This window comes from Dunckerocampus dactyliophorus, chromosome 9 (genome assembly GCF_027744805.1).
Source record: "Dunckerocampus dactyliophorus isolate RoL2022-P2 chromosome 9, RoL_Ddac_1.1, whole genome shotgun sequence".
Classification (NCBI taxonomy): Eukaryota; Metazoa; Chordata; class Actinopteri; order Syngnathiformes; family Syngnathidae; genus Dunckerocampus; species Dunckerocampus dactyliophorus.
This window is the reverse complement of record NC_072827.1, coordinates 15,834,957-15,849,834: the sequence shown is the minus strand read 5'-3', so window position 1 is coordinate 15,849,834 and position 14,878 is coordinate 15,834,957. Positions and strand designations below refer to the sequence as shown.

At 39.8% G+C, this 14,878-nt stretch overlaps 1 protein-coding gene and 1 non-coding gene across 2 annotated transcripts; both read left to right on the top strand.

Moving 5' to 3' along the window:
• Nucleotides 1-2,367: 2,367 nt before the first annotated feature.
• Nucleotides 2,368-2,449, top strand: trnas-cga (transfer RNA serine (anticodon CGA)). Its single transcript has one exon. It is a non-coding gene; the product is annotated as a tRNA-Ser (tRNA).
• A 283-nt stretch (nt 2,450-2,732) lies between these two features.
• Nucleotides 2,733-13,696, top strand: LOC129187630 (C-X-C chemokine receptor type 2-like). The gene is made up of 6 exons (XM_054787178.1): nt 2,733-3,551; nt 3,701-3,839; nt 3,974-4,045; nt 4,910-4,994; nt 5,624-5,675; nt 11,584-13,696. The coding sequence occupies exons 1-6, from the start codon at nt 3,458-3,460 to the stop codon at nt 12,657-12,659; spliced, it is 1,518 nt and encodes a 505-aa protein (XP_054643153.1). The 5' UTR covers nt 2,733-3,457; the 3' UTR covers nt 12,660-13,696.
• Nucleotides 13,697-14,878: the final 1,182 nt, after the last annotated feature.

The following is a 14,878-nucleotide window of genomic DNA, read 5'->3' as shown; positions in this document are numbered from 1 at the left end:
GTGTCTGTACGAATGGCTCAGCGTCAGGATCAAGCACTGTTGGGTGTTTTGATTTATTGTGGGTAGTTGAACTTCCTGATCCACTTCCACAGTCCAAAGCAGCCTGCAGGACCGCTATTTTTGCATTAGAGGCGTCAATTACAGATTCCAGCTCGAACATTTCCTTCTTTTTCCTCAACTGTTCCTGCGGTTGTTTCTCCTGTGCCTCCAATTAATGTTTTTTCTTTAAGCTTGCTGCACAGGCAAGAAGAGACGCCCGCTCTGCTTCTGCTCTGATGCGTTCTGAAGTTGTAGTTCCACCACTACATGTACTTCTTTTGCCTGACCCTCTACTTCAAACATATGACCTTTTGCACAAAACATTACAAATACTATCATCTGGATTTATATCGTCAACCCTGAGCACATTGTGAACTGACCCCTTACTCAACCATGTTTTAATATCAGACATAAAACAATCTTCAACCAACATTTTTCCTTTAAACCACACATTTTGTTTTTCACCTCCTTCTACAGGCATTAAAGCCACCATAGTTTCATGAATACCTATGGCTTCATCACACAAAGACATTTTGTCAAAGACATGTTTTACCTCACTTAAGTTATTATTTTCTACGACGTCTTTAATGCCGTCTCTTAAGTGTTTCAATTTATGAAGTAAACTTTTTCTGGTACGTTGTAGTTCTATCTTATTGGAGAGTGCCTTATGTGTCAACTTAACTGGTCTTTTACTTGTAACTGATCCGTCATTAATTCGTATTTCATTGTCTTTATCCACTCCCGCGACAGGAGCTTCTGCGCCAGCACAAGCAGCCTCATCCATATTGTCACTTTTTAATGGAACACAACACCAGTATGACAGAGCACTCAAAGTACAATGTTCATCAAACAATAAACCAATGCATTGGACTTGTCCGAAAATTGTGTACACACTTGCTAAATGGCCATTGCTAAGATGGTAGCGCTTCACGTATCTCTTCGCACAGAGCCGTTGGGCGCCCTGCGTTGAAAGACTTGATCGGCAGCGGATGAAATCAGGTGTGGCTGTCCTCCCGTCCAAAGCCGGCGTTGAAATTCATGGAATCTATGTCCTTTCGCACTGTCCTCTTCCTCCAATCCACGACGTAGCTCTGTGTATTATTTGCAAGTGAACTGTCAAGGTAGCATAGTTCCATGAATTGCATGGGTCCATGAATTGCATAGCTGCTAGCAAGCATACTTGTAGCTGCTAGCAAGCTAGCATAGCTCGCTAGTCAAAGTCGTACACTCAATACAATGCCATCCTTCTTGCCACTTGCTCCAAGCAAGCTTCTATGTCCACATAGTGTCACAAGTCTTTGACTTAATGTAGTGTCCTGTGTATAGCAGTAACGCGGACACTACTTGCTACCAAGAAGATCTGTCCGACGCATTGCTTACGAGTGAGGTGTAAATCAAAATTCTCCAGACTTGTAATTGAGGTATAAAAAATGCACTTATAGCATTATTGAAGTTCCTTTAAAAGTCCATAGAGTAAAATCCAGTGCTCAAAATATCAAGGTCCATATCGCTCACATTGTACACCTCCCGCCAACGGTCAAAGACTGTTAATTCCTTCCGGTAGCGTGCTGGAAAGACGTCAGAACCCGACCTAATTATCCCCCCAAACAGTGTACCTTTTTCACCCTCAATGAATACAGACACAAATAAAAAAAACACTTTGGGCTCTAACGTTATTTGTTAACAACATACACTCTAACAACACATACATACATTGTTAGAAGACAATGGTTACAATATCAACATAATAACTTATTATACTGGGAATTATAACCCGAGTTTGGAAACAATATAACAAGGTATAAATATGACAATATCATAGCTGTAACAATGTGAACAACGCAACAACAAAAACACAATCACGTCATCGGTATCAATACTATCGATACGTGTATCAAGCCGCCCACCCATGTTAACTATGTACATAAACATAAGCGGTACATATAAAAATGAAGACTTTATATTTGTAAATGGCTCATTCGCTCATGGACAAAACGACTGCCTCAATCCTTATATTTAGTAATTTGGCGTTATGGTGTTTTTCATGTGAGGCTGATAGGTTAGTTAATGATTTTTAATGTTACGCCACGACAACAAACGTTTTCATGGCGCTTGGCTCCCTCCTGTGTCCGGATCGCGTCAGTACCACCCCGTCAGTACATCCTTTCATACACAACATTATATGTGCTTCATTTGAGAATAATACATATTTCCTGTATATTATACACATATTATCTTATGTACAGTATTTTATATGTATACCATGCACATGTCTATGTGTGCAGATTGAGTCTTGAAAATATAACGTCACTTCCTTCTTTAATATCCGTCACGGTGGCCGAGAGGTTAAGGCGTTGGACTCGAAATCCAATGGGGTTTCCCCGCACAGGTTCGAATCCTGTTCGTGACGACGATTTTTTTCAAAATGAAGTACATAGTCAATGGTTTGACTCTGTCTTTAATTGTATGTGAAAAACAGGCATTCCCGATACAAGAACAGTTCATTTGATTACTTTGAAGTTTTCCTAACCATGTTCCTAAGCGTGAGATCTCACTGTGACTCGCAGTGGGAATTCATTTGGTACCAAGTACGCCATTTTCACTTCCGGATGATGTATATTGAGGTCTATGTTTGTGGTGTTAAGCATTTTCACAACATCATATTTAAAGCAACATTTGACCTTTCAACTCGACTCACTCCAAAGAGGAACACGCCATTTCACGAGGCGCACCCCTCTGTAGAAAAATATGGACGAGGCCGAAATTTATAAATTGCCGGCAGCCGTGCGGTGACGTAGGTCTTCCCGAGTAATAGTCAAAGCAAGGCGTTGTGATCGGTCAACTAAAACTTGCTTTGCGCTTCAGTTTCGATTTTTGTTAACATTTACCTAGCCATAAAAAACAGAACTGCCGTCAAATTAAGTCAGCTACTCTTGCATAGAGACACTAGGTTAGTTTTCGTTTTCAAAGTACTACTTAAATGTTTACGCCCGCTCAATGCAGTGCTGTATAGCACTTAACAGTATCACATTATTGCGTTTTTTAACTTGTATAATATATGATGACACAAGCTGTCATTGGTTTTTGTCAGAAACAAGTAGACTCGACACGAAAATGAAAGAAAAGTAGCTAACCACGAGCTATCTGTCACATAGCAAACTACTAGCCAATTTTGCTCGATAGCATTAGCAGCCTTAGCTGTGTTAAAGTGACTTACGTTTGGTCTTCACGTGTATGCTATGTGACTTTACCACCCGGGGAGTTAGCGCTTGTGTGTTAGACCAACTGTGGGGGTTATCTAGCAATTGTCCTGACTAATATGCTCGTAGGGCTACTGCTAATGTAGCTTCAAACTGCAGCGTAAGGCTAGCTTGTTGTTGCTAGCTGCACAAGTGACAAGAGGCTATCAGGACAGACAATGGCCGCACCATCAACCGAGGCGCTTTTCTTAATTAAAGATGTAAAGCCCGGATCGAAAAACCTTAATATTGTATTCATCGTTTTGGAAATAGGTAAGTAAGGTCTGTCCCCTTGCGAGGGACTCGTGTAGTCTTAAAGGGGCAGGCTAACGCGATAACGGGATTTTTTTTAAAAACACGTATTTTGCTGCTCAACATATGTCCTATGTTTTTTTTTTTTTGGTTTCGTTTTGTTCACACAGGACGAGTCACCAAAACAAAAGATGGCCATGAAGTACGATCCTGCAAGGTGGCAGACAAGAGTGGGAGTATTGCTATCTCTGTTTGGGATGAACTGGGTAGTCTAATTCAACCAGGGGACATTATCAAACTCACCAGAGGGTAAGGCTGGATCAATTCTTCATACTGCTTTATCGAACTAACAGTGGTGATGAGTTAAGAGGCTGTTCTGACTAATCTTGACCTAAAATGCTATCTTATGACATGCATAACACATAATGTGACTTCTGTCCTAGATATGCCTCCATATGGAAAGGCTGCCTGACACTTTACACTGGAAGAGGTGGTGATCTGCAGAAGATTGGAGAGTGAGTTAACTTGGCATTAATTTATACTTCACTTTGTTGACATACTGAAGACGTCAAGGGTCGTTCAGGATCACATGGCTAAAAATACACGGGGTATGTGTGACCATAGAAGTGCTTTTCAGCAGTTTCTTTTGTATATAATAATTAGCCTAAAGCAGTGGTTCTCAAATGGGAGTACTTGAAATGTAAAAATATGTGAACAGTGGATCATTGCAGTCGCAATTCAGCGTTCACAGCACCTCAAATTTTGGATTAAAAAACAAAATTTGTTTTCAGGCAGTTTTTTTCCCCCACAGAAAACATCTCCTTCACCCTACATTGGTCATTTATAAACATGTGATAACTCAAGTTAAAACGCAATTTTTACATGTTTTTTTCTTTATACTTGTGATACTACTTTTTCCACTAAGTGTTGAAATCTCACAGTATTTTGGCGGTCCTTGAACGCACCATAGTTGCTGTGAGACATGCTAGTATATCATTCATTAGTGGTTCATTTTTATAATTTAAAGTGTGAGGCATATTTAGTAGTGATGTACGATACCGCACTGATTTCCTTTCCGATTTGATACTGGGTCAAACTAAATCTGCCATCGAAAATACTGATCCGATATTTCCCATATTTTGTGCAAATGCGGCAATGTTAAATTTTTAGCATAGCTCATTGCATAAAGAATACAAGCCACTGTGTTTAACTATTGTGCTGTATCACCTGCCTCTTTTTGATATTTTTTTTCCCTACACAAATAGATCGGAATATGAATACATATTGTACAACAAATAATTTTTATTCAATAACTATTTTGCACAACAAACCGAATAACTGATGTTTTTATTGTATTAAAAATGTTGAATGTCCTTCAGGTTTTGTATGGTGTATTCAGAAGTGCCCAATTTTAGTGAGCCAAATCCAGAGCTGCTTGCCCAAGCAAACCAGCAAAATAAATCGGTGAGTGGTCAGATTAAATTTTGATTCTTAGCACTTCATCACAATACACATTCCGCATGAACAGAGATTTCTCAAGTGCAGCCCGGGGCCATTTTTGTCCGTAAGCGAAATATAAAATATCACACAAATTACAATTTGCTTTGTCAACTATAAATTCAATGTTATCTTTTAAAAACATAGGTCAGTTTTAGCATAGTGAAAAATATAGTCCCCCCGTTTTTTTTGTTTTGTTTTTTTAAATAAATAATGTACATGCCCTGCACTAGATTAAAAACTGGCCTATTTACATGAGAATGTTTCTGTGCTAAACCCCAGTCACTCTCCATAAATAAAAACAAATAGTGGTGTGTCTTGCTGCATCACACTTGAACAAAATGGGGGACAACACACATTCTGGAGGTGTTTGTTTGTTTAAAAAAAAAAAAAAAAAGTCAATTTTCCTCATAGTAGTTCATTGCCTTAGTGCAAATACAAGAACTGTACATTTATTTTGTGCATACAGATTAAACTGGACTATAAATGTCAGCATGTGAATACATAACTTATATGTCCTGCTGGTGTCCAGTATTGGTGTTTGGTTCATCATACAAGCGTGTGCCTGCTCACCAGAATTAATGTTTTTCAAACAGGGTAAACCTGACCAGAATCAGAGGGGAAACTCTCCGCCAAATCAGAATTCAGGTACAACTCCTGCACCAGGTAAGTTTAGGTGAATTTGATTTAATTGTACCATTTGCTATTGAAGATGTTTTGTAAAAATTCAGAAATATTAGATGATTGCACATGCAGCAGATGGATTTCAGTCTCTGACCCATTTATAACCTTTTAAAACCCCAGGATGCCAGTACAAGGAACAGCGTGGTTGCATTTGCGGTGGTAACTGCTGCCAATATGCAGTTGCTATACAGCCACAGAACAGGAATAGCTAAAACCTCGATCAAAACAAATAAAAATCTGTAGAAAAACAATTCAAACCACAAGCACATCATTTGGGCAAATATGGAAAATATGCAGGCACTTCGTGGCCAGCATATGTACCGTAAATTCTGGACAATAAGCCACTGCGTTTGTCACACTCTTTGAACCCTGCGGCTTAAACAATAATGCAGCTAATTTATGGCTGAAAGAACTACTGTACAGTTCCCATGATGCTAAGAGTGCAGAGTCAGGAAGTAGTGAAGTGGACGCTGACACCACATTATGAAGTCTTACACAGCCATCGGGTTTTCATTTGAGAAATTGATCAAGTGTAGAATGACGATAGTTTCTGCTTGGAGTGCTTGGACCGCGGAAGCTGTTCAACTCCCAAAACAGGACAAAGCGTCTCACACTCATCGGCGCTAATGAGTAACGCTGGGTACACAGTGTGTTGGTAGGATTGCAAGTTTTATAGTGTGTCCTACTGTGTAATATATGTTATAATCTGGAGTGCAGCCTTCTGGAGGCGAAGGATGAAATATCTTAAAATATCTTTCTTGACCCACAGGTAATGGGTCCATGCCACAGTTTTCTCCCAATAACAGCGGTGGCAGTTCAGCACCCGGAGCGCCCCGTGACTCTGCATTTGGGAACGTAGGGCGAGCAAACGGTCGGTCGCCTGGCAACGGTGCTCCTCCAGCTTCCGTCGCCGGACCTCAAGCTGCAGCAAAGTCTTCAGTTACCATTAGTAATGGCAGGGACCCACGGCGTGCCAAAAGATGAAAGGTGTAAATTGGGGGGGGCATTTATTTAGGGAATCCTCCTAAATCCTCTTATTCACCTTTTTTTCAACTCGGTATTGGCTTTCGCGGCCAGTTTAGAGTAGCTGTATCATTCTTTAATGCAGATGAATTGTACCCAGATGTGTCCTTGGTCACTTGGAGCTGTGTAGTTGTTCTGTTTCAGTCCTCTGCCCCCTCAACGTCAGTTCTGTGCCATTGTTACCTCTTCCACATAATAGCTTAACCCTCGTTCCTGTGCAGCTTGGTGGTATGATACAGCCTACTTGAACACTCGGTGCACTTTCTTGTCATTCATTAAACACGGGGCTGTCATTGTAATCAGGATATTTCTGCTTTTTAGTGGAAAAAGGCCTTAAGTTTATGAAAATTACAGTGTAGACCGAATGCATAAAGGAAATAACTTTTTTTTCTTCTTCTCTGAACCAAATCTAAAATGACTGTGAATGGGATGGTGGGTGGATTTTTACAAAAGGCAGGTTGATTTAAGAAAGAGCATTTTTTTTTCTTTGCATTTTAGTTGTCGTGCCGTGATTGTACATTCATCAAAGTGGGACCACTTCAACATCGGCAAAAACAGTTTAGCAAATAAATTTGAGAAAGGTTGTGCCACGTTTGTTTTGTTTTATCAGTCGACATGTAAAAGTGTGTACTTCAAGTTCCATTTTAAGCAATGTGTTGCACGCCACAAGTGCTCCTCCACCCACCCTTTCTACATATCCTTTGTTGCACCAAGCACCTCCACAGTATGTCTGTTCAATGTTGCCCCATTTCTTCTTGCTTGGAAAAGGACACTCATCACGCTCAATATAGTCCACATTTAGTCACAATATACAATATAGTCCACAATTTATCATTTCCTGGTTGAGGGTAAATTTTAAATTCCCCATTATGAAGCTAGAAACCACAAAATTTTTTACATCCATTCTTGTATGAATACACGAGCCAGCAAAAACAGAATGAGATGAAAAATACCAATATTGATAAATTTGTGTTGTATGATCCCATTAGATTGTGATGTTGGGTGGCACAGACACAGAGACCAACATTGGATTGATTTTAGCATCTTTAATGCCCAAAATGTATGTCCTTTTAATTATTCTGTATGCGGTCCTATGTGGATGCAGTTTTGACACCCCTGGCATATATAAGACTGGAAGTCTGGAACAGCAGGAAATATGATGTTTGGCACGTGTCAACACAGATGTCATGGACTTCCTTAATGTTAGTAGTCAGCCAGGAATCATGTGGTAGTTTTCATCTGTTGGCATGGGTCCAGATGTCCACGTGCGCCACAATACATTGCACACTGGGTATTCAATTATTGCATCCTTCCATTTTCCTTCACTCATACCAACAGTTATTCACCCAAAAGTGATAGTGTGAAGATTGATCACTCTGACGGCTCTCCTTGCATGCTTGCATGTGTGTGGAACAATACATGCAATAAGAATACACACCATATATAATTTCCCTGTAGGGATGATAATTAGTATAATGTCTGATACATCACCGTCCCAATAATAGCACACATAAGCAGAGGAAAATGGAAGAATAAGTTTGACATTTCTAATTCCATATTCACTTTATTTGATTTGAGTATGTTGTAACATTTGATGGTTTCCCTTTTCATGTTTACAAACCGTGTGACAGTAAATCTTATGACACAGAATATGTGGCCCGTGTTTTAAAGGGAAGTGCTGTACTGGGAAAAAAACAGACCAAAAAAACATCTAGTCAGTAAAGTATCTATAAACCTCTATGAGAGAAAAAATGCTGAGAACCAATAACACATAATATGAGTATAAGTAAGTAAATGTATTGGTTAGGACTGATAGTATGCTGAATTTGTTACTTCGCTTGTTATTGGTGACTTTAACAATGTATCTTAAATATGTAATTAGGTAAATATACAATGTTATATTTCACAAAAGTGAGGACTAATCATATCCAAAAAACATATCTTCTCTAGGGACAATACAATAGAAATTAAACTTGACTATAACTAACTTAGACTAGTCAGTGCGCAGCTTGGAAAACAGCGTATACATGTAAATAACACAGCTATTATTGTCTAAATAGCTGGCAACATCCAGTGTCCATACTGTGCCCAAACACTGCCTTAATCCTCTTAGGACATGGAATTCACCAGAGATGCACAAGTTGTTACTGGACAAGGCGCTTGTCGTGCTCCTTATCATGTTGGAATGTTGGGCTGATGCTCTGCTTCATAATGTCACAGGCTAGTTGGAATTCATGTTTCTTTAAATGAACCGTAGCAGTGCCGGCAGCACTCATGCAGCACCTTGACGCTAATGGCACCATGCTTGATTGCAATGTAGGCAAGACACTGTTGTCTTAGTACTCACCTGTGTTGACAGCTATTTACAGTGGAACCTTCGTTAGTGTCATTCATCTGTTCCACAAGTCCGAGTCTAACTGAAACGGACGCTAACTGAATACATTTTTCCCAGAAGAAATAATGTAAATCCTATTCTGTTCCCGAAAGCCGTAAATGTGAACACAAAAATACCTTTTTATAGCTTTACAATTATAGTGTTATGTGCTGACAACAATGCATATAAATGGTGACTGAAGGGGATAAATATACTTTTAAGGTTACTTTTCTCTCATTGAAGACGTGATTCTTTGACGTGACTGTTCCCAAAAACACAATGTGGCAGCAAGACACCACACGGGCAACACGTTCCTGTTTTGCCATGAGTTATTTCTTGAATTCAGTGGTGTTTCTCACCCAAAATGGAGCTACAGAAAGTTGCAAGTGCCAGCATTGACAAAGAAGGTGAGAAACACTATCGAATTAAGGAAATAACTCATGACAAACCAGGAAGTTAGTGTCCGTGTTGCTCTTGCTGCCACATTGTGTCTTTGGGAACCGTCTCGTCTTCAATGAAAGTAAAAGTAACCTTGAATGTTCATTTAAATGCCTTTCAATTGTCACTTATATGCATTTGGAATTGTTTTATGCATGTAAAACAATAAAAACGGGATTTTTGAGATTCAACCGATGATGACATTGTAGACAGGCGACGTAGCTGACTTCCAGTTCCTCTTTCCATGTAGTGGCAAGCTAATGGGTTGCTAACAAGGACGTTTTGTGATGAAAAAATACCTTAAGAACACAGTTTAACGCTCACAGTGTCTTAACAGCACGATAAGATGTGCAAAATTTTGTACGCTAAGCTGAAATTGTACACAAACCAAGGCAAAATTGTGGCGTAAATTTCTGACGTTACCCACAAAATGCTAACCGAGGTTCCGCTGTAGTTGGGATGGGCGAATCGATCCAGTATCAGATGAATACTAACGCGATAACATCAATATTTTTCAGTTCTCTTCTATTTTTAATTTCACCTGTGTGTTTCTGTTGTGCTGTTCATATTGCTGTTATTATACAAGTATTTATATTTGGCATTTGAATGAGAGCCAATAGTAGTTTTTGCCTTTGTTTAATTATTTTTGCACTATTGATCATATTTTGCTTAAACAAGGAAGAAGGGAATAATTGTATGATTTTGTTGATATTGTTACATTGTCTTATGTTGTGTTTACATATTGTTAAATTGTTCACAAACAGGTTTGTTGATAAACTTGACTAGCGCTGTCCTATCTAGTCTCTGAGCATGAGCTGATGAGGCCTGCTTGGTTGAGAGGCGAAACATCTTCTGAGACAACCCGAGCCTTTTTTACCCCTTAAAACAGGGGTCTCAAACTCAGCTCACCTGCGGACCACTCAAAGTAGAGTCGGGGTAAGGCTGGGGCACATCAAGTATTCCACTGGCAATGCTTCCGGCTTTTCAGCATGCCTTGCAGCACTTGTTTTGTAAAAAGTTGCTAAAGTTGCGTGTTTAAAGTTAATGTAGTTGTTTGTTATTCCCCATAGTGGTGGTGTGTCCCCCTATGTGTGTTTACTGACCTGTTACATGTTGTGCTGTCATTTGTGTGTTCGCATCATGTTTGTAGTTAATGTTTTGTCCTGTGACCATCCTGTTTGTTTCATTGTGTGACAAGCTAAGTGCCTCTGATCATCTCTTGTGCGATTAAAGTTTGCCACAATGTAATTAATATTAATATAACAGGAAAGGACAGGAAAGTTTTGGCAAAATATGGTCCTGTGGGTCACAAATGGCCTGTGGGCCGCAAGTTTCAGACCCCTGCTCTAAAATCTTAGTGCTGTGCTTTATTCTGATTATAATTGTGATCACCAATTTAAACGGGACATTATTAAATGGTATTGACAATTTTCAAGTGAAAGTATTGATATCAGAAATAGTGGCCCTGTAGTTACTTGATATCAACTCGGCACCAAAATTTGCAGTATAGCCTACCCCAACTATTTAAACAATCATTGCTATCAGTTGACTTATTCTCAGAGGTTAATAAAGCTATACTGCTGTACGCTGACTACTCTAAAGCGTATCCAAGTTTCATTCCTATACTACTGAACCTTGAGAAGACACTGTCATAAAAATGTGTAGACTCATTAATTTGTTGACGTGATACTTACACAAATGACAAGGCCGTGAGCAAACAGGAAAATAGAGCTGTGATGAGGGGAGGAGCATTGACAAAGTCAGCTTGTTCCTTGTCTTCTTGTGACATTGTGTCCTGCCTGCCACACAGAAGCCACCACAATGACTGGCAAGTATTCTAATCTTTTGCTTGCTTAAAATGATTTATTTTTTGAAGGAACCTGTAGGGGTATGTACATCAAATATACATCTAAATGGAGTAAGAGAGTAGATTCAGTGTACCATACTGTGTAGTTTGAGTTTAAAACAGAGTGTTAATATTGATCAGGTGTCAAGTACATTTTGTTCAGTGTTCTTATGTTTTCATCTCACCCTCAGAACCCAGCTCGTCGTCTTTCATTATCGACTTCAACTTGGCATATGAAGAACTCAACTTTACTTACAATGACACAGAATTCATCATAGACCCAGGGACTCAACCCTGCAGCCCATTTTCAATCCCGGATGCTGTGACAGTTTTTGTCTGTGTTTTTTATATCATTATCTTTCTTTTGGCCATCCCTGGAAATCTGATAGTGGGTCTTGTGATCGGCCTCAGCAAACAGGCGCTGCCCCCTTCTGACCTCTACCTCCTCCACCTGGCAGTTGCCGACCTCCTGCTGGCCGTCACGCTTCCATTCTGGGCCACCTCTGTCACGAAGGGCTGGGTGTTTGGAGACACCATGTGCAAAATAATCACCATCGTCCAAGAGCTCAGTTTCTACTCCAGCATCCTCTTCCTAACGTGCATCAGTATGGACCGCTACATGGCGATTGTACGAGCGATGGAGGCCCGAAGGTCGAACCGGCAGCTCATCAGTTGGGGGATTTGTACAGCTGTCTGGGCCATAGGAGCACTTCTATCCTTGCCGGCGTTATTTTATTCATCCTTCTCGTCCAACAACTCCAGTCAGACAGTGTGTGCTGAATTCTACGATCCCAGCAGTGCTAACGAATGGCGCCTGGCCACAAGAGTTCTTCGCCACTCTCTGGGTTTTGTTATCCCTTTGGCCATCATGCTGCCCTGTTACGGTGTGACAATCCGGCGCCTCCTTCACATCCGAGGGGGATTTCAGCGCCAACGAGCCATGAGGGTGATCGTGTTTGTGGTTGTTGCTTTCCTGCTGTGTTGGACGCCGTACCACATCGCCGTAATGACGGACACGTTTTTCCGAGCAAAAATAGTCACGTACCAGTGCCCTGCCAGGATGGCAGTGGATCAGGCCATGTTCGCTACTCAGAGTCTGGGCCTACTGCATAGTTGTGTCAACCCGGTGCTCTATGCTTTTGTGGGGGAGAAGTTCAGGAGAAGATTGCAGCAGATTATGCGGAGGATGGGGGTCCTGGAGAGAACGTCACTGTCCAAAACTAGCAGGTCTTCACTGTCGTCTGAGGTCACATCTACTTTTATGTAAACAAGCCAAATCTAATTTTGTAATCACTCGATATGCAGTTTTAACCATCCATTGATTGGAATGATTTTGTATTTATTCTTTTATTATCATCTTTTTCAAAACCTGTGGACTGCTGGGTTGTTATGCTAATAAGCAACGACGATGATGATATATATTTACTACATATTTTGACCTACATTCATATGGTTCTAGCACGTGGGTGCCCAAAGTGCGGCCCGAGGGCCATGTGCGTCCCGTGGCAGTTTTTTTACGGGCTCGTGACACATTTTAAAAATGTAGGAAGAACACAAGAACACTTAAAAAATATACACAAAATTGAAAAATCAGCAGTAATTTTACAAAAATATAGTGAAAATATTAAGACAAAAAAGTTATCATCTCAGAAGAAAAAGTACCGTCATCATTTTACGAGAATAACATCGTTATATAAGGAAAAATAGCGTCATTTTAGCAGCATGAAGTTCAAATATCAATGAAAAAAAATATTTCTTTCAAGTCATAATATTATGCAAAACAAAATAAAGTGTACATTTTTGGAAAAAGTAATGAAATGGGAATAACGTCAAAATATTACAAGATGATAACGTTTAAGTAGTTGGAAAATGAAAAAAAAAACAGCTGTAATTGTACGAGAATAAAGTCAAAATATTAACAGAAAAATGTATTGTAACAAGAACAAAAGTTTGTGTAGGCTCTCAGTCGTACAGGAGTTGTGCATCGAGGAAAAGGCTTCTTGAGACGTCATCTGTACTTCTGTGAAGAAGGTGTCGGACATTTCGCTCCTCATCCAAAGAGCTTCGTCAGCGAACTAATAAGTGCTGGTAGCCTAGGCCTTAAATACAGTAAGAGTGGGCGGAATTGGTGTGCCAACACCCTCCTCCTATTGGTTCCTTACACTAAGCCTGGGCGGAGTAGTGGTCTAATCCTCTCCTGACATTAGCACCGCCGATAAAAGGGAAGTGTCCCTCCCTGAGTTGGGTATGAACGACTCTGATACTGGCTCGTTAGCATCTACTGTTTTGGCTCGGCCCTGGCTCCACCTCATTTGCAAGACTAAGAGCTGTGGGTTTCGGTCTCAGTAACCTGCTGAACACAGGGTCCAAATGTTCAGCAGGTTACTGAGACCGAAACTCACAGCTCTTAGTAACCTGCTGAACACAGGGTCCAAATGTCCAAAGAATGTACTACTAATATGCTTTTTCATCACAAACTTGAGCTGCAGTTTTTTCCTGAAATACTGTATATATAATTTCTAAGAATATCTTTCCAAAATATTAAAGTGACACTTGCATCCTTCCATTTTTCAGTATGTTGCCCTCGGTGGAAAAAGTTTGGACACCCCTGTTTTAGCATGATGAAAAATATCAAAGTGACTTCTGCGTTCTTCGTTTTTTTGTATGCAGCTAGCTAGAAAAGGTTTGAACAGCCCTGACGTAGACCGGAAGAACATCCGCTAAAAGCTCAACTAAACTGATTTTAGGAAAACAAAAGACAATTCAAAACACAAGCCCAAAACTGGACAAATGTTGAGAACAAGCAAACAATCTGACACCGGAATAAGTTCATGAAACAAAAGAATAACACGAAAACTAAAACATAGCTGTTTCAACAGTAAAAGTATCATTCCTGCACTGAAAAAAAGGACTGAACAAGAAGCATTTACATGCGTGACATGTACATTTTCACATCTACAGCCGACCTTGTAAATGCAGACATTTTTTTTTCATTTATTTTTGTCTTTACCATTCTTTTCCTGTACCACTACAAGCACAATACCACACATAAATATACCTCAGCTGTATTGAATATTGCTCAGTGTGTAGGCATATCTAATGTTGCGAGTGAACATAGAATAGCATGTGTATATCCATACACTCCTTCAGTTTTTTATGTGCAAAATATGTTTCCCAAGTGTATTTTGCAACAAAATAACCTAATGTCAACATCATGACTAAATATCCTGTAATGAACAACATGAAAGAAACATGAGTAAATATATTTATTTTTACCTGGTGGTGAAATACATGCCTTTGTCTTTTACTGTTATTATTTGCATAATGCATTTGCATTTGTTTTTTTAATGTATTGCATTTAAAGAATATGCAAGTTTGCTTTTTACTGCCCCCTAAAGGTGAACTGCATGAACGGACTCCAAACTGGGTAATGTCGAGAGCAGTAGTTTTTTTATTTTCAATTTAACATACGCTCTTTTATGTTCA

What these genes read in the sequence shown, in the direction of transcription:
- LOC129187630 (XM_054787178.1), top strand. Translation starts at nt 3,458, where the DNA reads ATGGCCGCACCATCAACCGAGGCGCTTTTCTTAATTAAAGATGTAAAG. An exon ending in ATTATCAAACTCACCAGAGG is followed by an intron (nt 3,840 to 3,973) that starts GTAAGGCTGGAT and finishes CTTCTGTCCTAG; the next exon opens with ATATGCCTCCATATGGAAAG. An exon ending in CAAACCAGCAAAATAAATCG is followed by an intron (nt 4,995 to 5,623) that starts GTGAGTGGTCAG and finishes TTTTTCAAACAG; the next exon opens with GGTAAACCTGACCAGAATCA.